This window comes from Dicentrarchus labrax, unplaced genomic scaffold, assembly GCF_905237075.1.
Source record: "Dicentrarchus labrax unplaced genomic scaffold, dlabrax2021, whole genome shotgun sequence".
Lineage (NCBI taxonomy): Eukaryota > Metazoa > Chordata > Actinopteri > Moronidae > Dicentrarchus > Dicentrarchus labrax.
This window is the reverse complement of record NW_026136707.1, coordinates 22,477,635-22,500,883: the sequence shown is the minus strand read 5'-3', so window position 1 is coordinate 22,500,883 and position 23,249 is coordinate 22,477,635. Positions and strand designations below refer to the sequence as shown.

Sequence of the window (23,249 nt, the reverse complement as noted above, 5' to 3'; positions counted from 1 at the left end):
TGAGGCTAAATACTTTAGAGGATAAGGAATACATAATAATTAAGTAAACAAGAGTATTCCTTGAAAAAAGATATGAGAATAAAGAAAACTCAGGCGTAGATGAATGAAATGAAATAATCAAGATAAAAAAAAAAATTGACATAAAGCAAAATATATTTTTAAAGTGAATATGTTTAAATTGTTAATTATAATACAAAATCACATTCACATTTACAACTTTCCTTTACTTTTGTGTTGACAGTATGTACTCGAAAAGATACCGAAGTAATGCGCTAACACTGTTTTATTTTGAAGGTTGAGGCCGGAAGCACTGTTCTTAATTATGGTACCTTGACATTTGCTTGCTACTAGCAGCAAGGTCGAGCTGTGCCACTGCTGTTTGACATTTAGGATAACGTTACCTCAGCCATGGGCTTCCCCCACATGACAAAAACGTGGTCCAGTCCAGTAAGAACATGTGGAAGTTTCCAGGAGTTAGTACCGTATTAGTACCATATTCACACATTGTGCAGCAGTGTCAATAAGTTGTCGTGTTATAAGGAAGATTTTAGCATTACTCGCGTTGTAAACACAGCTAGCTGACAGGAGCTAGCTCAGTGCTCCACCGGTAGACATGAGCTCCGCTCCAAATCACGGTTCCGTTAACGTTACAGAGACTGGGCTGTCCAACAAACCCGTCTCTGCTCTCTCAATAGCCGGACACGTCCAGCAGGTCGTCAGCCATGTGAGGGTAGAGAACCTGGTCGCCGGACTCAGTGGAGGTGTGGTGTCAACACTGGTGCTTCACCCTCTGGATCTGGTTAAAATCCGATTTGCAGGTACAGTACGATATTAAACTATTGATTGATTGTAACAATGTCCTCTGCAGTGCTGTAGTTTGTGTCCTGTCCTTGAACTCCGGTTAGAAATCTGGTATTTTTAAATTGATTTGCTTAATGGCAATGGTACCATGCTGCAATGCCTTAACTCTATCCATTTTAAGAACTGCTTTTGTTTGATGTTACATTCGGGACATGGCTTAACTGAGGTCTTTGGTGTCCTTTCAATGTAGTAAGTGATGGCTTGGACTTAAGACCCAAGTACAGTGGCATATTACACTGTATGAAGAGTGTTTGGCAGCAGGAGGGACTGAGAGGACTCTACCAAGGAGTGACACCCAATGTTTGGGGTGCTGGAGCATCTTGGGGTCTCTACTTTTTGTTGTACGTAAGCTGGAAACCTGTTGGATCACCTCTGCTGCATCATGATATTTATCATGACTTGTTTCGACCTTTAAAGTGATCTGTAACCGCAAGATGTCTTTTTTCCCACGCTATCTTCCCATACAGCTACAATACGATCAAAGGGTACAGGAAGGAGGGTCGTCAGACTGAACTGAGCGCCACGGAGCACCTGGTGTCTGCAGCCGGAGCAGGTTGGTCCTGCAGGGAACTCGACACTGTTGACACACTCACATAATCAGTACACAACAACAACCAGATAATACTGCTCATAGCTGGCCTTAGCAGACAGGAGGCAGATACAAACCAGCAGCTCATTCTGTTCACTTTAGCCTCACAGGGTCACATGGATCTGCTTCCTGCAGGCCAAATGAAGTTAGGGGCAGAAAATGAAGCTGGTGGTTTTAATTAGGAATAACACAACTGCCTCTAAAACTATTGAACGCAATATAGAGCGATGAGCTAGAAATGTTCCTTAAAGTAGTACTAGCTGATATACAGAGTGAACCGGTTTTAATTTCCTGTATGATATTAACTTTTAACATACCAACATACCGGTGCATAGCTGAAACTGCTGTAACTCTTCAATAGGCAGTAATATTGTTTTTGCGAGCTCTATGATCGGGGCAAGTTGTGTAGTGTGTATTGAGCGGGTAGCCATTTTAACTGCGTACCGGTCTTACTAACGGTTATAACTTTATAACACATCAATTAATAACCCACAACTGACTCTGCTTAACAGGGCAAAACAATATGGCACACATGATTTGTTTCTTACTTGTGCAATAGAAGATTGGCAAAATATCTTACTGAATATTTAAGCAGTATGTTCTGTTTTTACTACATTGCAGTTTGCACAATAACAATTGTTTACATTCTGATTGCTTCATATATTGTGGGGCCAAGAAAACCCTACAGAAAACCCTATAGTGTGCAGTATATACAGGAGGATATTTAAGTATTTGTATATTCTGTGCACTCCTGATGGTAAAATAAGCTACATAATCCTATATAAAGTACTGTGAAGCCGCAAGAATCTTAAAAAATACACTCTTATATAATCTATTGGGTTGAGATGTTGCTGTTTGAGTGAACAGAAGTCACTGTCATATTTGTGATTTGAAACCATTTCTAACTAAAAGTACCCTTTTGTAAAAGAGTTTGGACTGTGTCTATGAAGCTTGACTCAGTTTGTCATTCAGATTGTGCTCAGTCGGTATTCAGGGATCTAATGTGAGTCAGGAAAGAGCACCATAGTAGCCATAGACTGTAACTGAAAAGTTACCAGCATGTATTCTTTAAAAAGAGGCTAATTAGATTCATGACGCTGATGTAAATATGTGTAGCTCAGTTGGTTGAGCAGGCGACCCATGTACTGAGGCCGAGTCCTTGCTGCAGCGGCCCAGGGTTGGAATCCGACCTGCCCCCTTTCCTGTCTGCCTTCTGCTGTCCCTATCAAATAAAGGCAATAAAAAGGCCAAAAAAATAACTTAAAAAAAATATATATATACTGTTTGAAGAAGCTGGCTGTGTGTGTTAATAATCAACTGCTGTCAGCCTCGTTCTAACGATGCCTACTTGTCCTCACCTAGGCATCCTAACGCTCACCCTCACCAACCCAATCTGGGTGACCAAGACCCGGCTGGTGCTGCAGTACAATGCTGACCCAAATGGTAAACAGTACCATGGGATGGTAGATGCTCTGGTGAAGATCTACCGCCATGAGGGAGTGCCTGGACTATACAAGGTCAGACATTAGTGTACCTTTCATGTAATATAGCAACACATGAGATGCTAACCTAAGGACAGGACAGCTGTGTTATTAGAGGAATTACTACAACAAAAGCTATCCTTTATCCTATTGGGCTGAAATGAAGTTTTGTGTTGGTTCATGACCACTAGAGGGCACCACCAGCCTATATTAGCTGTAGTAGAGAACTTGTAACCCATTAGTAATGGTGATAATATCCAGAGGTTTAAGCTGCATTTGAGCTTTTTCACTATGTGAAATCTATTATCCTGGCAAGATCATTGCGACCACATAACTCACATAAAAAGTCTTTTAACTTGGCATGGAGCTACTGATAGATACAGTGTTGTATAGTGCGCTTTTATAGATAATGCATATTATAGTTATAGTGTCATGAAAGTTTGTCTAACAAAGGATGTACTTGTTTAAAGGGTTATGTTCCTGGTCTGTTTGGCACCTCTCATGGAGCACTGCAGTTCATGGCCTACGAAGAGCTCAAGAGAGACTACAACAAATACAAGAAAGTGCCTTCAGATGCGAAGCTGGTGAGTCATTAACCCCCATGAGCCACAAGCAGTCTGGAAACATGCTCAGTGCTGAATAAATCTCATAAAGCTTGTAACTTTTCAGTTTATTGGACCGAGCCCACAGTTGATAACTAGCAGTTGAAGAAGTGACTCATCAGTTTTCCTACTCTCTCTCTCGCTCTCTCTCTCTCTCTCTCTCTCCCCATCTGTGTGTGTTATCTGTGTAAACAGAATGCGTTGGAATACATCACAATGGCAGCATTATCCAAATTATTTGCCGTGGCCACAACATACCCGTATCAGGTGGTACGAGCTCGCCTGCAAGACCAGCACAATAGATACAATGGAGTTATTGATGTCATCGGACGGACGTGGAGGTATGACACCGATCCACTCGCAGAAAGGGGCCTAACATGCCATCCTGGTCTCAGTTACTAAATTTAGGAGTTAAAATAAATAATGTCCGTTTGAGTCACGGTAATTTTTTTCCCCGTTTCTCTGCAGGAACGAAGGCGCCATTGGTTTCTACAAAGGCATCATCCCCAACTTGATCCGTGTCACTCCCGCCTGCTGCATCACTTTCGTAGTTTATGAGAATGTGTCTCGCTTCCTATTGGGACAGAATAAATGAGTCTGAAAAGCATGGCATGGACAGCTGCAGAGACTGAGAGCTCACACTGACGCTCTGGCGCCGTTCAGAGATACAGAGAGAAAAGCATCAGACTGAAGCAGAACTCTGGGCGGAGTGTATATGTTAATGTGATGATGTGAGAAGCATTCATTTACACTGAAAATGAATGGACAATTTGCCAAACTGAGCAACGGAACGGACGAATAGATGCATGACAAACACTTTGACTTATGGGGAAAAGTATGTTGCTGTATGTGCTAAAGGTGATGGTGATGCTGCTGCACTGTTGGTCTCTTTTTGTATAAGTCAGGACGTCGTGCTCATCATAGACATTTGATAAATATTTCATCATGGTTCTGTTTACATTTGATGTTTTCTGACAGCAGAAAGGATTACAGGCTGAAATATGAAAACCTGATTATAAACAGCAAATTAGACCTCTTCTCAGGGTTCCAGTTGCATGTATTTGTAATATTAGTTTGTCTCTTTTAAATTATTTCTTTATGTAAGCAGACAGCAGCAACGGAGAGGATTTCTGTTCCAAACATGCCAGTACTTTTGCTCAGATTATCTTTGTTTGCCGGCAACAAATTGCAACTGCACTGCATTATAATATTTCATTATAAAGTCCAAAATGCTTTATCTGCATTGTCAGTGTTTGATGTATATAAATACATTAAATGCGTAACATTTGTGGCTACATTGAATTAAGTGCATGTTATTTCAAAACTCCTAAACAAGCGGTCACGTAGTTTGAGTTCAGTTCTTTAAAAAAGGTGACTTTATTAACAGTAATAAGGAATATAAACAGGTCACATGAGTACATAGTTTAAATATCGTCAGTGTCTCGTCACAATGTCTGTTAAATGGTGACTGTATACCAACAGCACCCGTAAGCAGAGAAGCTACAGTACAAAGTTTATTTCTGCTAGACAGAATGACAGTATTTTTGTTTATAGGCCTGTCGACTAGTATAGTATTTAAACACAACATAAAAACATTCAAGTTAGCATCAGTGATGCTGTGAGCCCTCAGCAAACCAAACCTGATCATTTTGGAGGGCCAGATGACCCTACTGTTATACTACCAGCACCGGTCCCTCCCTTACATGAAACATTTTATTTTATTTGGGCAGTTCCTCGATGATAATTCTGGATACTGAATTCCACCCTGTGGATGCGTCACCTCTGGGGTAGTCGGCACAGGTCCCAACCCACACGGCCACATCCACCAACCCTGCTTTCACACCCTCACACAGCCCTTCAACTGGAGAGAAGAGAAGAAGACAGTGAAAATGAATTTCAGGGAACACCCAAACTGCTTCCAGAGACAGAAATTGTTAACTGTTTTGTTTTCTGACACAGTGATGAACTTTCCCAAACCTAATTGGGACAGTGTAACTATACCACAGCAGTTAAATAACCACTTAAAGGGACAGGGAAATATGCTTATTTGCTCCCTTGCCGAGAGTTAGATGAGAAGATTGATGCCACTCTGGTAAATATAAAGATCCAACCAGCAGCCGGTGAGCTTATCTTAGCACAAAGAAACGGAAGCAGCTAACTTGGCTCAATCTGAAGGTAGCAAATATAAATAAAATAGAAGGGGTTGAAGCCTCTGGCCTGTCTAAGCTATACTTTGTGTTAGAATTTTAACGATACCCATATGGATCATTTTGTATGTTTTGACTTTTCAAAATAATGATCATTTTCAGAAGGGTAAATAAAAGATTACATTTAAAGGACCAGTGTGTAGGATTTAGGGGCATCTAGAGTTGAAGGTGCAGATTGGAACTAACAATACAGCTCAGCCTTCCAAGCATGTAGGAGAAAAAAGGCTCTATCTACAGCCAGTGTTTGGTTTGTCCATTCCGGGCTACCGTATACTCACTCCCTCTATAGATAATAAACGTCTCATTCTACGGTAACAAAAACACATAGATTTCTATATTGAGATTATACACTAATGATAACATACATATGAATATTATATTCCATTTCTGCCAATAAAAAAACCCACATATTGGGTTATAAACAACCTGTTGATTCAGGTTGTTTATAGCACAACAAAGCCTACTGTATGACTTGAGTCGTACCTGAGGATGTTCTGTGGATGTTGATGGTCGAGTTGAGCTCAGGACTTCCTTGGTCTAAGTAGATGATGGACTCTATGGGCAGGGGTCCTGTGCACTCTGCCCCATTGAAGGTGAAGTACCACCTCTGGCAGCATGCGTTCTTACACTTGAGTCTGAGGGAGCCACTGAAGAGGACTCTGAGGGCGCTGTCTGAACGCAGCTTGGTGAACGTACAGTCCTGCAACACAGCATCAAGACCTTTTGGCACTTCTATGCATCGTGGTGGTTGTTCACCATTTCTGTGAGTTTGTAAAATGATTGAAATGGACACCCACACTCAGATATTCGCTGTGCCAAGATACTTACAGCTACTTTACCCAGGTCGATCCCATAATTCAGAGAGTTCCAGGCACACTGCTTGTAGTTGGGCCTCCAGGGCTCCTCGAAGATCTCATTAATGCACTCCCCTTTCTCTCCTTTGAGCCCGTCACGGCCAGGGATGCCCGGCGTCCCCGGGATGCCGTTGGTTCCAGGGTTACCCTCCCTGCCAGGAGTGCCTGCCGGCCCCTGCATGCAAGTGCCATACTGAAAAAAAAACAGGGAAAAGAGGAAGTAGTGGTGGAAGTTGACAATGAAAAGAAGTCATGCGACAACATCTGCAGAGTCTATTGTTATTTGACTTCCTGTTTCAGATTTTCTTTATCCTTCCAGGGGGATAAGCTGCTGTTTGGCCTGCATGCAATGCAAAATACGCCTTGATGCTACCATTCATCCAACCATCACACACAAAAAGCCTGATTATACCTCATTAACCAGTCATATAAACAAATCCACTGCCATAGGGCTGAAATGAGTGCAAGAACAGATGTGATCCAAACCAAGGCAAAGCCATAGAACCAGCACACCATGGAGCCATGAAGCAAGTGAATGACATATCGCACGTTAATGAGGAACTGAAGGCTTGGAGACTGCCTGAATTAGTAGGTGTCTGGTCATAGATCCCTCGGTGTGATTCACTGTCCGTCTGAATCTCCTGCTATGTTTAAACAGATGATGATCTTACTCAAGCTGACTCAAGTACACACAGAGATGTGGGGGAGCTTGCCAAAACTTCTCCACCACATACAGAGATAGAAACAATTAAGATCCAAGATAGCTTTGTGTAATATGTCCTCCAAAGAGACATTTTGACCCACTGATTACAGTGTGTAGGTTAGCTGTTGAAGCTTTTTTTAGTTGGGAGTTTAACTTTGGTTATGTGATGTAAGTGTCATATACTCCTTCCTTCAGTCGGCACAGACATAAACTGACACGTAGAAGAGCGCCCTCGCCCTTTAGCAAACACTGATGCCAAAAGGATTAAGGACTGGGCTTTTGTTGGGTCACTGCTGACCTTTTGCTCCACATGCAGCTGTGAAGCAGTTATAGGGGCACATGGCCAAAAGACATTTGGGTAAAAAAATAAAAGTCCTCCGGCAAGCGAGGAGAACAAAGAGCTTTTACTCCGGTTTCAACATCTCGTCTCGACCTAAGTCCCTGGGGAGAATTCAAAAAAAGTCTATTTCAGACCACGTGAATCTGGAAAATGCTTAAATGTAGGGAGAATTACAATATTTCTAAGTCAGCTGCAGTGAAACAGATGGTCCAGAGTCTGTTTTAGCCATTAAGTGGCTATGCCGGAGCAACCTGGAGATGTGAAGTCTGACATCATCTCTATAGGAAACTGGGAAGTCTGTGATGAAACCAGGAGATTGTGGGTTGGTATGCATGTGCAGTAATAGACCTGGAATCTGTCCTCAAGGAAAAGGGACCAAACGTCCAAGCACCTCGACTAATAGCTGGAAATTCGCCGCAAATACAATATGAATCCCTTTGGTCGTTATTCGGCAAGGAAATATCTCAGTATTTTATTAAGGGTTGTACTTCTTGGAGACATTTCAAAGCAAACTAATGAATGGAACCTCTGTCCACTGTCTGCTGTTTCTATAGCTAGTGGTGCTGCCTGCATATTAGTAGCACACAGTCCATTACTGTAACCGAAGCATAAAGGCTGCATTTGCCCCCAAAGTGCTGAGGGAAGCAGTAGTATTTCATGCACAACACTGAAGCAAGGAGTGAAGCTCTCCTGGAGCATGCAGAGCGTGGACATAATGCTCTGCTTTGAGAGCCTTTCAATTCAGAGGATCTCGAAGAAGATGCAAAATAGGATTTCATGATTACCATGTTGTTCAAATAAGTCGATCTTCCTTCTCCAGAATGTCTAGTGCAGTTGGGCTTTTCTGCATCATTTCCCGTGCACTAGACACAGATGGTAACATAAGATGCTATTCATTATATCCTTCTGCTGTGGGCTCAATCGTGGAATATGACTCAGTGGGGCATAATGGAGAGCAACTGGTGGAGCTCTGTGGTTCTCTAAGTGGGGTGTGCAGACTTGTAGGAGTCCCTGAGGGAGGTCCACAGAGTCCCAGCAAAATAAACACCAGTTTCACTTTCATTTGACTCCCCAGAGATTAAAGAGAGAAATGTGGGTCCACTTTGTTCCTTCACTCCCCACCTACAGCATAGAGGCTCATGTACATCTGCACAAAGATAGTCTAAGATTGGAGGATGGTATGAATTGGGCGCTGTGGACTTTTTGTAAATATGATCAGATATATTATAACACATTTATCACATTTTCTCCCCAAAACAAAATCATACAGCTGTTTTTTTTTTAAGCTGGTAAAACAGCCACATAGATAACAAAGAGAGACAGACAGACAGCATGAGCCAGACCCCAACTTCCTGTTAGGGGATTTCTTTCTGTCCACTCAGTCTGCTGGAGAGCAGCCAAAGCTGGAATAATAGAGAACCAGCTGACCCTACAAAGGCTATAAAACGGCCTTTTCCTCATCTTTGCCTCTGGGAGCAGGTCATTTTGGAGCCCGTTTTGCCAAAGCGGTGACCACACTGCCTGCACTGTAAGCCCTACATGTGGACCATGTGGATGAATCAGCATATTACTTTGCTCTTTTTGGGGAAATCAGTCGTTTAAAGATACTTCTGGCAAACAGCAAAGCATTCCGCAAGAAAAAGTAATCCCAGGATGAGTTTTAGGGACATGCACGTTAATAAAGATGCATCAAAAATACAACAAAAGCGATGAGTGACAATCTAGTCATTTTAGTGCCATATTTGTACTTATATGTGATTCTTCGTTATGAGAGGCCACGAAATGTGTCCAAAACGCGTAAATCTCCCCTGGAATGCCACATATCTACTTCTGGAAAAGATCATAGCGACTATATGGTGAACTCTTCCCTAACGAAGTCGCTCTTACCTTGTCAGCGTCAGGATCCTTTCGGTATCCTCTATTTCTCACCTTTTCCACGCCATAAAGAGGTAAAGCCAAGCAGACGAGGAGCAGCAGGCGGGCAACGAGAGGAGACATCATACAAGAGACAACCGTGCGCTCCCTCTGAGAGACCTGAGGCGACAGTTGGTCTTCAACTCCAGCCAGGGTTTCAGTCCAGAGGTGGGCAGGACGAGAGGGAAGGAGCCAGTCAACTTGCAGGAAACGCACTCGAAGGAAAAAGGCTGAGAACATCCCCATGGTGTTCGTATAGCGCCTGTAATCCTGCCAGTGTGCAGAATGTGGAGTTAATAGCGTCCTTTTTTATTAGATTTGACCAGATCTGTGTACCATCTGCAGTGCTTGTGAAAATATTAGTGGTTTTAAAAGTCGAATCTACCATAAATAGAATAAAAACACACTCATGACATTCTTATTCAATTATATTTTATTAAAATTAAATTGGATTGATACAAAATTCAACTGACAAGATAGGCTACATAAAAAAACAGTAAAAAAAAAAGGTTCACAAAAGTGGTGTAGAGCATTTCATAGACTACTCTAAGTCTAGGTACATTATAAGCAAGACCCCCCCATCCACATGCCAGAGTAAGAACATACATGTACAACAGAAACATACTGACAAGGATTCCCTTTTAATTAGTGTTACTGGAACTGTCCTGTGACTCCCAAATATCAACAGTAAAGAAACAAATAAAACCCTTACAGAGCAAAACAGACAGTACAGCATGACAGATATTCAAATAAATCACAGAGGTTGTTCTGGAAGTACTTAAAAGCAAATATATACGGTCTGTGACCCATATGTTATAAATACGCCCTGAACAAAGCCACAAATTCTCTGTTTTGTGTTTGTTTATGACTATTCATACTTAATAATTAGTGGTTTGTGCTTCTAATGACAAATAGTGCAAAGCCTGTTTGATTTGTTTCCTCAATTTGACTAAAAATCACATGAATTTACACCTACAACAGGCAGACATCACACATACAAAACACCTGGAGATTCTTTGAAGTTCTTTAAAGATGAGGAACTGCTCAAAGGAAGGCACATTCTTGTAGAAAACTATAAAGCTATCCTTTATCCAAACTCACTGGACACTTCTTTGAAGACAACTCAGCACAGTAAATACAGAACAGAAACGGAGTGAAAGTTTTTGAAAAAAAACTTTGTCAAAGGAAAATCACAAATCCAACACTGTCTAAAAATCAACTATATCAATTTTAAGTAGTGAGAGTATGCCTTTTTTTCAAAGGAGCAATAAAGTAGCACACTATGCGTATCACAAGTTGAGGTTTGAGTGCAAACCATCTTTCCAGGAAGAACAATAAGACATTCAAAGAAAGAGTTTACCACAGGGAGACTCTCCTTAAGTTGAATGTTTGGCAATATCATGACCTTTCTTAACGTAACACTCAGTGTAGTGACTAGTCCAGTGAAAGACTTAATTTCTAAAAAATAGAGTATTTACATAAATATTGCATTTGTTTACTAGAACGCATTCTATGCCACTGAGCTACAAATCTACCAAACAGTAGACCTAAAGTTTTTAATGCATGCTATAAAATTAAATGACCATTGGTAGATGTATTGGTGGTGAACAGCTGCTGCAACATTCAGGTGTATACTAAATGGACATACGCTCAGTAAAGCTGAAAGACACAGCTGTCACCTTAACTAAATGACAATCCAACGCCGTTAGGCTCCCACAGATTCTGCTCCAAGCATACTACATTTGAAATACTCGAGGTATGTTACAATGAACATTCACTGACAACAACGTAACCAATACAATCATAATCTGATGTACGAAGCTTATATGATATATGACACAAATGGGTACTATGGTTTGAAACAGATACAGGAACCAGCATCAAGTGTGACTGTGAGTGGGTTCAAGGATCGATTGATGGATGGATGATACATTTGGGGATGATATGTCTCAGCAGCTGCTATCCTTTGTGTCCTTGCTCTCCTCAGGCACCCGGTGCACCAGCTGGTGGGTGGAGTCCTGGATGCTGCTGCTGTGTGACAGGTTTAAAGCTGGATGCTGCTGACCACCGGGGACCTGCCTGGCCTCTGACAACTCGCTCCTCGGTGTCATCCTAAACCAGCCAGCACACATTAGAGATTATTGGTGGAGATTACTTGGAGCATATACAGTCTCTGCTAACAAATAGAAGAGAGGAAAAAGCTACATAAACAGAGCTGTGATGCAAAAGAACAAGTGTAGTGAAGTTGCTGTCTCACTTACCTCCCATCTGGGACTTTGTGCATGCTCTCTGAGCGGCTGCTGATCTTACTGGAGCTCCCACCTTTGCTACGTCTCTCTCCCCCCTCTCGCTCCCTCTCTCTCTCCCTCTCTCGCTCCCTCTCCCTCTCCCTTTCCCTCTCCCCCCTCCTGGAGCTTCGGCTGGAGGTGCCCCTCTCCAGGTGCTCCCTGGCTGAGACCTCAGACAGAGAGCCTTGCATGTGGGGCTTGTGATTGCCCAGCGCAAAGGTTCCTTGATTGGTTGCGGCGGCACCAGTGGAGGCGCCGGTGGTGGCGTTGGTGGATGCGACGCCGGTGCTTGTGCCCATGGACTTGGAAATGACCTTGAGCTTGTGGGAGCTCGGCTTGCAGTGTTTCTTCTTGTGCTGGACGCGGCTGTTGTGCTTGAGGAAGAACTCGCAGGACTCCTGCAGCACCCGGCGGCTCTCACTGATGGGACTGTGGGTCAGAGAACAGGAGATTATAGTGACACTACTTATTTATTTTTCATGGAATTTATACATGTAACAGGGCGAGAGACGTGGTCTTACTCTCTCTTGCGGGTCCGGTTGAAGAAGTAGGCCCACTCAGAGCAGGTCTTTTTGCTGCTGACCCAGAACACTGCAGATATTCCAACCACCAGCGTCATTAAGTATTTTACCAGAAACAGGGAGAGGTCAGGGCGGTTGAGCTCTGTTGTCTGAAACAAAGAGACCAACACAAACCATAATAGAATCCTTGTGATTTAATGAGTGTCAACCAACTAACCCAATTTTCAACTTGGCACAAAATAAAGCTTTTGAACTAATAGCCTCAGATACAGATTTGTTTTTCTCTTTCACATTGTACTTTGTGGCTCCACGACAGCCCACAATATCTTGTTTGGTTTCTAAATAGACAGCCTTTTTATAAAATATATAGATATGCAATCTACTGTTGTTTTAGTGATTGTTTTTCTTCTATATTCCTATGTGGTCTGCTCTAGCTTATGTGAAAAACCCACATATAAAATAACACTGACTGTCAGGCCTCTTTTACAACATCTGCTTAAATATTTATATGTGGTAGTTTTAATTTCACATTGGATATCGCACTTGTCACACAGATGTAGTGGCCCATTTAGGGATTGGCCAGACTAGACTGTTATTTAATTTTAAAAGTAATTAAGTACGTGTGTTAGAGACAACAGTAGGAGGATACAAGTCTTTGTGGTTCAGATGGTTCTCAAAAGCACTTTTTAATGTGCAGTTTCCTTTATTATTTACACCCTAATGCCGTCGGCTCAGTTTAACACCTTAATGCATTCTACGAGAGTCATTTTTGGTGTAATGTAGTTAAAAGATGAATTGTCACATTGTTGTTAAATCATGTGTGTGCTAACAGTTTTAAAAGATCACTGGCAAGCCCAACTTTAGTCCAACCAACAAAGCACAGACCTACAATCAACAACATCAATCAAGTAGACATAACAAGACAGTGAGTTGGAAAGCCTTTTCTAATGTGTCCTTTGGCCTTAAATGTTATACATATAATACATATAATACATATATATGAGATTTAAAACATGAACATAGCTGCAAAAAACTATTTGGTATGTAAAGATACAGTGGAGTCATGGTGTCCTGAGCTGAGATGACGTCACACTTCCTCTACCTGTGTTGCTATCGCAGTCTCTTTGTGCTTTGTTTATACAAACCCAGTCTGCTCCATGTGCAGCTGAGTAGACCGACTGAAACAGCTCTTTTTCTCATGAATTCAAGATATATTTCAACCAAACCAGTGTTGGCAACTGCTGGACTATGGAAAGACTAACAGAGACGGTTTTGATGAGTTTTGTTTTACTTCTGTCCCACTATTTTGGTTTGAGATGCTGGTGTTTTAATGTGACATCCAGTGGCAACTGAAATTTTGTACATTTTGTGTATATATAATCTTTAACTTGTTGAGTCATAACACCTTCAGCGAGTGAATCAGCCACAGGTACCTTGTGGGAGCAGGGGATGCTGTACTCCTGACAGCGGTCGTTGATCCAGGTATTCTCCCAGGTGCTGCGGTAACTCTGTTCGTAGGTGTAGCAGGCTAACAGGGTGACCAGCGGGACCAGGTAGAGGCAACTGAACACGCCGATGCGGATCATGAACTTCTTCAGCTTCTCCTGGTTGCGCTCGTCGTGCTGGATGACCTGCCTGACGTGGTTGAGAGAAACGATGCCCGCCAGGATGAGGAAGAGGCCGACTACGACGCCCACGCACAGAGGAGCCAGGACAAAGTAACGCAGGGCGTCCAGGTCGTAGAGCCCTACAAAGCAAACGCCGCTGATGTTGTCCCCTTCCACCTTGTTCAGAGCCAGCAGCATGACTGTTAGCGCCCCGGGGATCCCCCAGGCAGCAGAGTGGAACCACACCTAAAGACAGAGGACACAGATCCATATTTTCAACAGTATCTGCCATTTTACTGCCTGGTTATAGCTTGCATGTGCTCATTTTATAGCTATACTTTTGCTGTATTCTCATGCTTTTTACCACTAACCAATTATTAACAACCTTACCGCTTTCTTCTCTATGGCCTCACAGCTCCACTTGGGTCCAGCTGCCAGGAACCAGGTGATGGTGAGTATGACCCACCAGACTATACCAGCAATGGAGAAGAAGTAGAGCAGCATAAAAAGCAGAGTGCAGCCTTTGCTCTGAGAGCCCAGCACCACTGTGTCCACACTGGCAGGGTGAGCCGCTTTGGTACAGGCTGCGTTGTTCCCCAGCAGGAAACCAATGAAGTATATAAGCGAGACAAAGCTGTAGCAGACGGCGTAGAAGATTATGGGGCGCTCTGGGTAGCGGAAACGTTTGACGTCAATGAGGAAAGTGAGGAAGGTGAAGAGCGTGGCGCCCAGGCAGATGATGGAGCACACGCCGATAAAGCTCTTCGCAAATTCAATGTCGTGTGGTTTGAAGTACATGTTGGAGCAAGGGGGTGCACAGTCCTGCGCACCCAGGAACGATGATCCATGGCCCGGCTTGGTCTTCAGCTGCAGTGGGCACCAGAAGCCAAGGTCCCTCTTGGTTGATGAGGAGCTCATCGGGGTGGTTGCAGGAGGTATCAAACCATCAGGAAAGCCACATGGGTCCAGTCTAGTGGGGGAAAAAACAAATCCTTTAATGAAGTGATCAGGAACTACTGCTGTTGCTCTTGTGGGTTATTTGTAACTGTGGTTTTCTTACTTGTCACACTGTAGCTCAGGAGGCCAGGTGATACCAAAGATCCTTATATTCTCCTCGCAGTCAGACATAACGGTCTTGCACTGCTCTCTGCATGGACGGATCACTTTGTTCTCCTCGGTGCATTCTGGGATGAAGGCTTGGCACAGGAAGTGGTGGACGTCTGGAGAGCAGCGCAGGTTTGCCAGGGGCATGAATGGCTGGGGACGGAGAGAAACGTTATGTCAACATGAGAGGCTGGTGTGGTCTAAGGGGGTCTGCCAGTCTGTGGAAATATTATGATTTAAACATTGGTTTTACCCCTGAAAACATTTCCCCATAGAACCTTATGTGATTGAATAGTGGTGGGTCATAAATGTGAATAAGGGGTTGTGAGATGATTAACAGAGTAGAAAAGCCAGAAAAAACATGTATACTGCATAAAATACTATTTCCCCAATCTTTGCTTTTTTCTGGTGAAAAGCTGGATAATTTTACCTCTTATGGCCTGCAGGATAAACCATGAGAAAACAATCAGACTTTGGTTGACCTGGTTATGATAACCCATCGACATATAGAAGTTGTGATGGTGGGTCACAAGTTGATTTTGCTTCCTTTTAAGGGTTCACAACCACGCTCTACATAAAGCATTTACTTTATTTTGTTGATCTGTGTTGATCTATAGCGCCACACAAATGGGCCCATTCACTGGCTGGGAACCATATTCCTCCATTTCAACACACTGGTCAAGAGCTTGAGTGCTGAGGAGTATGGGGGGGGGGGTTTGGTATAGGTGGCAGGAAATGAGTGCACAGACGTTTGGAAACACACAACGACAGGCCAGGAGGGCTGGAATGCACAGAGCTGTTGATAGGTTAGGCTGCTGGAGAGCCACAGCATTAGCGTGTGGTACAGAACAATGTGTGTGGATTTATCAGTGGCATTCGCAGCTTACACTGAAGACAACTTCATGCCAGTTAAACATGTCCAGATCATGTCTATGCAGATGTTTTTTAACGCTTGGATTTTGCTTAAGTGTATACCTTTCAGACTACTTGCAGAGGTTCCTTTATTATTGTCTCTTAACCACTTACATCACCCAAAATACTTTGTTCACTCACAACTGCACTACGTTTTAGAGTTTTGCGCATCAACCATTATCAGACCAACATGCAAAAGGGACGTCTGTCAGTCTACATTGCCAATATTTGTACACAAAACACACACATACAGCCCAACACAGTCCACTATTCACTGTTTCCTCTCCTCTTTTTTCTGAAATCCAGTCTGGCAGTAGGCCCACATCTCTGGGGCCAGGGCTTGCCCCCTCTGACAGTAAGTGCCCTTGTTTCTCTCCTGCGGAGGTCCTGGGCTCCGTCTCAATGAGCTGGCCATTGCTCAACAATCTGACCTTTATTTGCTTTACGGCAGACTTACTGTAAAAACTGTCCTCATTTCATAAACCTTCAACCAGGATCAGTGGTACAAGTCGAGCTGATTTGCTCTTAAAGGCAAAATCCTCTGCAGAGAATTTCTGAGCAAAGTACTTCAAGGATTAAATGATTTGAAAAAATGGCTACAAAATCACTTTTCAAACTTCTGCCTGAACTTTTAAGACCCTCAAGAGTTCCCTGTCCGTTACAGTATGTCAATTAGTCTTTCCATTCTCTTTGTATTCTAACACTTCAAACTTTTCTGGTCCAAAAGCTGGCAAACACTGGCGGAATCTGGGACCAAGGGCGGAAAAAGGTTAGCCCTCCTCCGGAAAATCCTACTGATATGCCGGACTGAGCCAATACCGAAGCAGAAGTCTGCTTGATTACTGCGTCAGGGCTTTGTGATAAATCACTGCACACTTTCAAAGAGAGCTATGTATAGTATGTAATGTTGAATGTAGGCCAGAGAGTGTAAGCCTGTCACCTGGGAGACAGGGCCGTAGAGGTAAGACTGTGTACAGGGGGGGAAATGAGTGAGTGATTAACAGAGAGGGAGAATACTCATTGTGGTATGCAGGATAGGCTTTGTGTGAGGCTGGGTGTGTCCCTCCCCTTCCTCCAGATATCAAAGGCCCCTCACAACAAAGTCGATGAAGTTGCCTGTGGCCAAGTTTGCTGTGAAATAAAAAGCCTTTACCTGTCAGCCTGCTACCTTTGCCAGATGCCGCACAAAAGACTCCTTCAACAGATCACTGTTCATGCTCAACGCTCTGACACCAAATGTGTGTAACCCAAACCCTGGCCTTCAGGAATGCCAGGACACAGGATGCAACAACTACAGAAACTGAGTTGACTGCTGAGGAGGGACAAAGGCATGTTAGAAACATAAGGCCAGTGACAAAAGTCGCATTAGGCAAGATTTTTATAGAGAGAAATGTTGATCAGTCTGAGAGCAAGTTAAAATTTGGATTCTCCTCACTTTCTGTGTGCGAAAACATAAATGATGTTGATACTGCGGCTACTGTGCATATCTTTCCATTTCCTTTGGACACATTTGTATAAACATCATCTAAACTTCAAGTCTCTGGGTGGAAGTTTTCCTCGACCACATTTGACTGACATTTGAGCGTCAACGTTGCTAGGAGACAGGCTGTCATGGAGCAAGTCATTGCCTACAAATGTTGACAGAAGACGTTTTCCCCTTTTTCGACACATAGCATTGGTTGTGTACCTTTAAGACGTCTGTCCTGACAACATTTAACACTTAACTCATGTTCGCAGTTTACGCGGAGAGCGGAAGTTACCAAGCAAGGCTAACTAACTTACTGACTAGCAAGCTAAGTTAACTAGCTTTATGTTCGGTTATTTCAACACCTGCTGTTCAATGTAAAACATCAGACGGAACCAAACATTTACGCCTCCTCTAGAACACTAATGTAGAGGATGCTATCACAACAGATGCAAAAAATAAAACTTCTTTATTTTGGCGATAATAATAAAAACAGACACCAAGGAGATACAGCATATACTTATTTCTTAGTATAAGCTTGTATTTTAATTTTAGCTAAATGAAGACATCTGCTTTTGCATCTCTTCACACTCATCACAGAACAACCGGATTAAAAGAGACATCACCCCACATTTCTTTGTTATGTAACCCCTTCACTGTAACTGCTCCCATGTTCAGTAGTGTGTTTCCATAAAAAATAATGGTTTTCTTTCTTATCTATCTACTTTTATTGTTAAAGGAACAATCACGCATAGCTCCAGTGAGAGGACATACTTCTTTCACACCAATTCCCCACATAAATGTCAATGTGACAATGATGTATAGCTTTTAAAATCAATTATTTCTGACAGCTGGGAACTCAAAGCAAGTTCATAGTTATCATTTTCACAAGGATACAGTACCAACAGTGTATTTACTAGATAGTGCTCTACAACAATAAGGCATGATTTGTGGACAAACTGTGGCTGTTGAATTGTGTGTGCTTGTTAATGACCATTACAAAACGGTGATTAAGGTTCAATCGATATGCGCTTCTGAAGGCTGACAGACACTGATATTTATAGACTGAAGCCTCTAACAGCACTAACAATAGCACTAATCATAGCAATTATTTTGAGATGGTATTCATTACCTTTAAATGTGACTTGAATTATAATTTTTATTTACAAGCAGAGGAAGCTTTTCTATCAGAGGCTAATATAATTACAACTCTCGATGGAAACCTAGACTAATGAGATTCTTTAAGGTGGGTCAGCAGCTGTGAATCCCCTTAACATGAGGTTTTTCCCCTTAAATTGCTTTGAGGAAAGTTCATCCTATTTGAAACTGTCTGACTGTATCACAGATATGTCTGATATCCTGTATCAGTGTGTTCCAGTTCATCATTGAACATAAATTGCATTAGTAGTCAGCGAGATTGATTGGCTAATGCCCAACAAAGCCAGTATTGGCAAAATGAAGTGTAACAACAAACTGATGTATGTAATACTACGAGGACTCACCTCCATATTACTGGCTGCAATTTCCTGATCATAGTGCTCCATCATGTTGGGAAAGAAGGTCATGTTGTAGGGCACCCCCAAGCACCGGTGCACCTCAATGGGCTCGCAGGTAAACAAGCTGTGGGCACTGCAGCTTCCCACCCATATCAGAGCCAGGCACGCCCACAGTGGTCCTGGCAACAGCATTGCGACGACTGATTGGGAGTGAGTGTGTGTGTGTTTTTTTGTGTGGACAGGAGCAGGTTTCTTTTTGGCTCAGTGGGAGGATATCTTGGTCCAAACGTTGATTTTCCCTGGCTCACTCTGATATCCACATTTCACTTCTCCTGGGGTCGTCTCAGTAGAGCCGACGGGCATTGCAGCAGGTAAAACTTTCCCATCATTGGTTAGTATGTGCCTCTGGGTCAAAGATAGGAATCCCACATCCCTGGAAATAAAGTATATATAGTGACATGGGTTTTTGCTTTTAGCTAAACAATGACTAGAGCTTATCTTGAGGTTTCATTTTTGCACCACAACCCATATCGAGATTTGACTTCAGGAACCTCAGCTGAAAAGACTTTTGTAGGTGGTTATTACCGTATTCACTACAGAGTTGCAGAGCAGGAACAAACTGAAGCCCTATCATCAAAGCAGTCTATCACACAACCCCTCATTGTGCTATCACCTAGAGAGTTAAATTAAGCTAAGCAAATTAAAATTAAAATAAATTAAGCATTAGTCCGGGCGCCCCTACAGGTCCCACGAGGTCCTCAGGCTCCGGTTGGAGACGCATCAGTAAAATGGATTTAAGGCAACAAAATCCACTCAATCCCTGTGCAGCCTTGAAGTGCATTCATTTACACAGGGTGGGGAATGTTTAAGATCCAGGCTGAATCTGTAGAATAAGTCTCAGCTTGTTGATGCTCATTAAACTTCACATTAAAGTGCCACAGTTTCACATACACACACTTGCAGAAGCAACTAAGAATCTACTTTCACAGTGAATACAAAAGCAAAGTTTAGGTTTCCACAGAGGCTCATACAGGACTAGTTTGGGGTTTTAGTTCTGGCTATATAACACATGTACTATAACAAGGAGTATCTGAAGTTTGTTTATATGAATAAGTGGTCTTTTGAGAACAAAGAAATGAGTTGTTTGTGTAGGTGCCTGAATTCCTGATGATTATCATATGCTGATATTATCACTGGTGGTCAGAGTTTATGTTACCTAATATTAGCTCACCTCTGTTTATATGTAGCTAAAGTAACCACATTCAACAAGCTTCATAACGCAGACTGTAGGTCTGTAAGGTCCAAGAGCTGCACTGAAATAATACAGGGTGAAGCATTTTGGTTAGTTATTAGCATAAACTTTTCGGTTAGCATTTTAGCACCGATTAAAGAGACAATAAAAGTTAGCAAAGCAAATGTTTGACACGCACCACTGAAATGTAACAACCAGACCTGTACAGGTTAGTACAAACATAACCAATAAGTTCCTAACACAGCTTAACATATCCTCAAAGGTAAATACTGCTAATAGTATGTCAGTCTATCGGCAGGAAAGACATTTTCCCGTCAATTAGACGCCAAAAGCGGAGAGAGAGTACAGTAAACATCCCTGCCTCCGTCGCTGCCATGGGACGGGGGCCCGAAACAACTTCGGTACAAGAAAGTTTTAAAAAACTAAAAGGGTAAGAAAAAAAAGCAAACACAAACACTCACCCCCAACTGCCCTGGAGTTCATGTAACAGCTGACTACATGGGTACTTGTTGGAGCAATTCTGTGGGGAATTTGGTAGCGTGTTTCCTGCGACAAGCTCCAGCACAGTCCCTCTGTCTTTTCTTGTCTGGCTGCTGGGAAGTGAAGCTGCGTTCAGGTGCAGTTGGAGACATTATTATGAACCGATGTCCGTAGATACGTTTTGTTTAACGTTACAGGCATACGGAAAACAGTAATTGTGAAATATCTATCACATTTATTCAGGTAAAACACTTTTGAAGGTGTCAAACACGTTTGAAAGTGTTAAGGTTCAAACAGCGTAGTAACCACTCACATACAAATGGATGAAAAGAAATTTCTTAAAGGAATATTCCAACCCAAGCGTGAACTTGAATGCACCGGCAGTTTAGAACTGGGGATTGACGGAGAGCACTTGAACGCAGCATGTGTGAAACGATGGACAATCCCAGACCAGCTGTCAGAGAAACTGCAGGGATTTGTGAATCTAAAATGTGTCACAACAATTTAATTTCAGGCTCTGTTTCAGAAATTCTACTTGTATATTAATCTAGATATTTTCTTTTTTTTTTAGAAACTCGGTGGACTTTTTCACATCCATATCAACAGGAGGTGCTGTCGCTATTTCATGGAAAGATGAAGAGATAGTTGGTGAGGATGCTGGTGTAGTTTTAATACATACCGCTAGATGGAAATCACACATTTGTCAATTTAGCCCAGAAAGGACTAAAGCCCAGTAATGCCTTCAGGGAATACTCATCAAATATCAAAACAACAGCATACAGCTACAGAATAATCCATATGAAAATAGGAATATTTTAGGCATTATAGACTACTACCTACAGATAAACTGTCTCCATTGAAGTATCCAGTAAGAATAAAACCCCAATAACATCACTGAGTTTAACCCTGGCGATGTGAGTCATCCTAGGCTTTGTTTTCTCTTATTAGTCAGGCTTTAGTGGAGCACCACGGTGTTAAATTACAGTAACATTAACCAGACTATTCCTCATTGTGCTTTACACCCCCTGGAGATCCTACGAGGACCCCTGGTGTCCCCACAGGCGCCTATCATACTGTATGTAGTAAACACACAGGCATCCACGCAGTTTGCCGTGTCCCAATTTTCCACCTGGTGGCGCTGTATCCCCATTGTGTCCACATTCATGTGACCGCCGTGGAGAGGCGGGGTTATAATGTAACAATTTAGGTGCCACAGTGTAACCAAAGTGTCCGTGATAACTGAGCGCGTCTGCTCGCCGTTGCGCTCTTCGTTTCCTCTCGCCGCGGATGTACGGGAGACCAACCTCGGACATCTAATGACATTTGTAACGGAGGCGCCGCCAGAGGGGACGGGACTGAATCCTAACACGTTCATATGAGGTGCGTAAGCTTGTGGCATAATAAGACAGGAGCGGGCTGAATACAGTAAATTCCTGCAAAGCCTTAAGGTGCTCCAAGCACTAAATATCGTGTGGATTGTGTGAGTGCGCTCTGTGATAGATGCAACAGGATTGTTCTGCTCGTACGGGGGAGGCTGTTCTCCGTCCCCTATAGTTTGTGGACCGAGGCGCTGGCCTGTTGCTAGGAGACCTTTTGACAGCTGGGAGCTTTTGGAAAGTGACAGTTAATGCACTAATGGTGTCTGCTTATCTGGCAAACCAAACCTTCCTCCTTCCTTCTCCCTAATTCCAGTCCAGTTGCGCGCTGTTCGTGGGTCAGTCCTAATTGCCTCTTGTGCGTAAAAGACAATATTTACCACTGTGGTTGTTTTCAGTCAGGAGATTACAGTGTTTTGCGGCGAACAATGGCCTACTTGTTGTGATTATCAGATCCTAAATATATCCACCTTCCGGATAGGTTTAATCTTTTCTGACGCTAAAATGGTAGGAACTCATTACGTCTCAATTAGAAGGTAGCCTAGGGGATATGTTGCTGAATTTATCATTTGCAATCAAAACTTAATAACCTACCTATATTGAGGACGTTCATGGAGACAAATGACCAATAGAGATATAGCAAACAGAAACAGAGATGAAATATTTGTCCTGATTTGCACTCCTGATGTGATTCACAGACATGGGTCCCGAGTACATTTGCTTGGTTTTCATTCTCTGTAGGCTACATGAAAACCACACCATCAGAATATAAAGCTATGAAATGGTCACAGCATGTGTTGGCCTGTTTTGGGGTTGGACTCAGGACCACAGGATCCTTATCTCCTTCATCCCTCAGTAGCAGTTGCCTGTGGCCATGCCTCTGAAGGTCACTCATAAAACAGATCGATAACTGGATCTCGCTGGGGACTACACTCAAGAGCAGCCAGGAGTAGGCTACACTCAGCCTTGCCTACACTTAAGGTGAACCACATACATACACAGACTTCCTTCGATAAAATAGCCATATGAGAGGAGCTGGAACGCCTTACTGTACAGTGAGTGAGTAGTATTTCAATCAGAGTATCCAAAGCAGCTTGGGTTTCAGAGTGCATCAGTGCTGACCTCTGTTTCCCTCTGGTGCTGCTGTGTCTCACAGGGGATAGGGAGGGATATCGGATTCAGGTGTGTAGCACATTA

The 23,249-nt window shown here is 42.8% G+C and overlaps 4 protein-coding genes across 12 annotated transcripts in view; 2 read left to right on the top strand and 2 right to left on the bottom strand.

Annotated features, from left to right (window-relative positions):
* Positions 1-337: 337 nt before the first annotated feature.
* Positions 338-4,828, top strand: LOC127367360 (mitochondrial folate transporter/carrier-like). Its single transcript, XM_051407121.1, has 7 exons — positions 338-818; positions 1,052-1,202; positions 1,329-1,414; positions 2,813-2,967; positions 3,402-3,515; positions 3,729-3,874; positions 4,002-4,828. Exons 1-7 carry the CDS (start codon positions 614-616, stop codon positions 4,126-4,128), a joined length of 984 nt encoding a protein of 327 aa, XP_051263081.1. The 5' UTR covers positions 338-613; the 3' UTR covers positions 4,129-4,828.
* A 58-nt stretch (positions 4,829-4,886) lies between these two features.
* On the bottom strand, positions 4,887-9,816 carry LOC127367361 (collagen triple helix repeat-containing protein 1). Of its 4 annotated transcripts, none has more exons than XM_051407122.1 (5): positions 9,525-9,816; positions 8,423-8,500; positions 6,569-6,787; positions 6,224-6,440; positions 4,887-5,394 (listed from the first exon to the last, which is right to left on the bottom strand). In XM_051407122.1, exons 1-5 carry the CDS (start codon positions 9,795-9,797, stop codon positions 5,252-5,254), a joined length of 930 nt encoding a protein of 309 aa, XP_051263082.1. In that variant the 5' UTR covers positions 9,798-9,816; the 3' UTR covers positions 4,887-5,251. The 4 variants fall into 4 exon arrangements, with proteins under 4 accessions (XP_051263082.1, XP_051263083.1, XP_051263084.1 ...); XM_051407123.1 differs by having other exon boundaries at positions 9,567-9,816; XM_051407124.1 differs by lacking the exon at positions 8,423-8,500.
* A 150-nt stretch (positions 9,817-9,966) lies between these two features.
* Positions 9,967-20,813, bottom strand: LOC127367050 (frizzled-6). Its single transcript, XM_051406572.1, has 8 exons — positions 20,658-20,813; positions 18,951-19,377; positions 15,028-15,224; positions 14,358-14,937; positions 13,794-14,213; positions 12,361-12,509; positions 11,813-12,268; positions 9,967-11,663 (listed from the first exon to the last, which is right to left on the bottom strand). The coding sequence occupies exons 2-8, from the start codon at positions 19,134-19,136 to the stop codon at positions 11,501-11,503; spliced, it is 2,151 nt and encodes a 716-aa protein (XP_051262532.1). The 5' UTR covers positions 19,137-19,377; positions 20,658-20,813; the 3' UTR covers positions 9,967-11,500.
* Positions 20,814-21,856: 1,043 nt separating this feature from the next.
* klhl32 (kelch-like family member 32) overlaps positions 21,857-23,249 on the top strand; it is a 29,567-nt gene continuing 28,174 nt past the window's right edge. For all 6 annotated transcript variants that reach the window (XM_051406899.1, XM_051406898.1, XM_051406897.1 and 3 more), the window contains exon 1: positions 21,857-22,056. In XM_051406899.1, the coding sequence (XP_051262859.1) occupies positions 22,052-22,056 (5 nt within the window). In that variant the 5' untranslated portion in view covers positions 21,857-22,051. The remainder of the gene's footprint in view (positions 22,057-23,249) is intronic.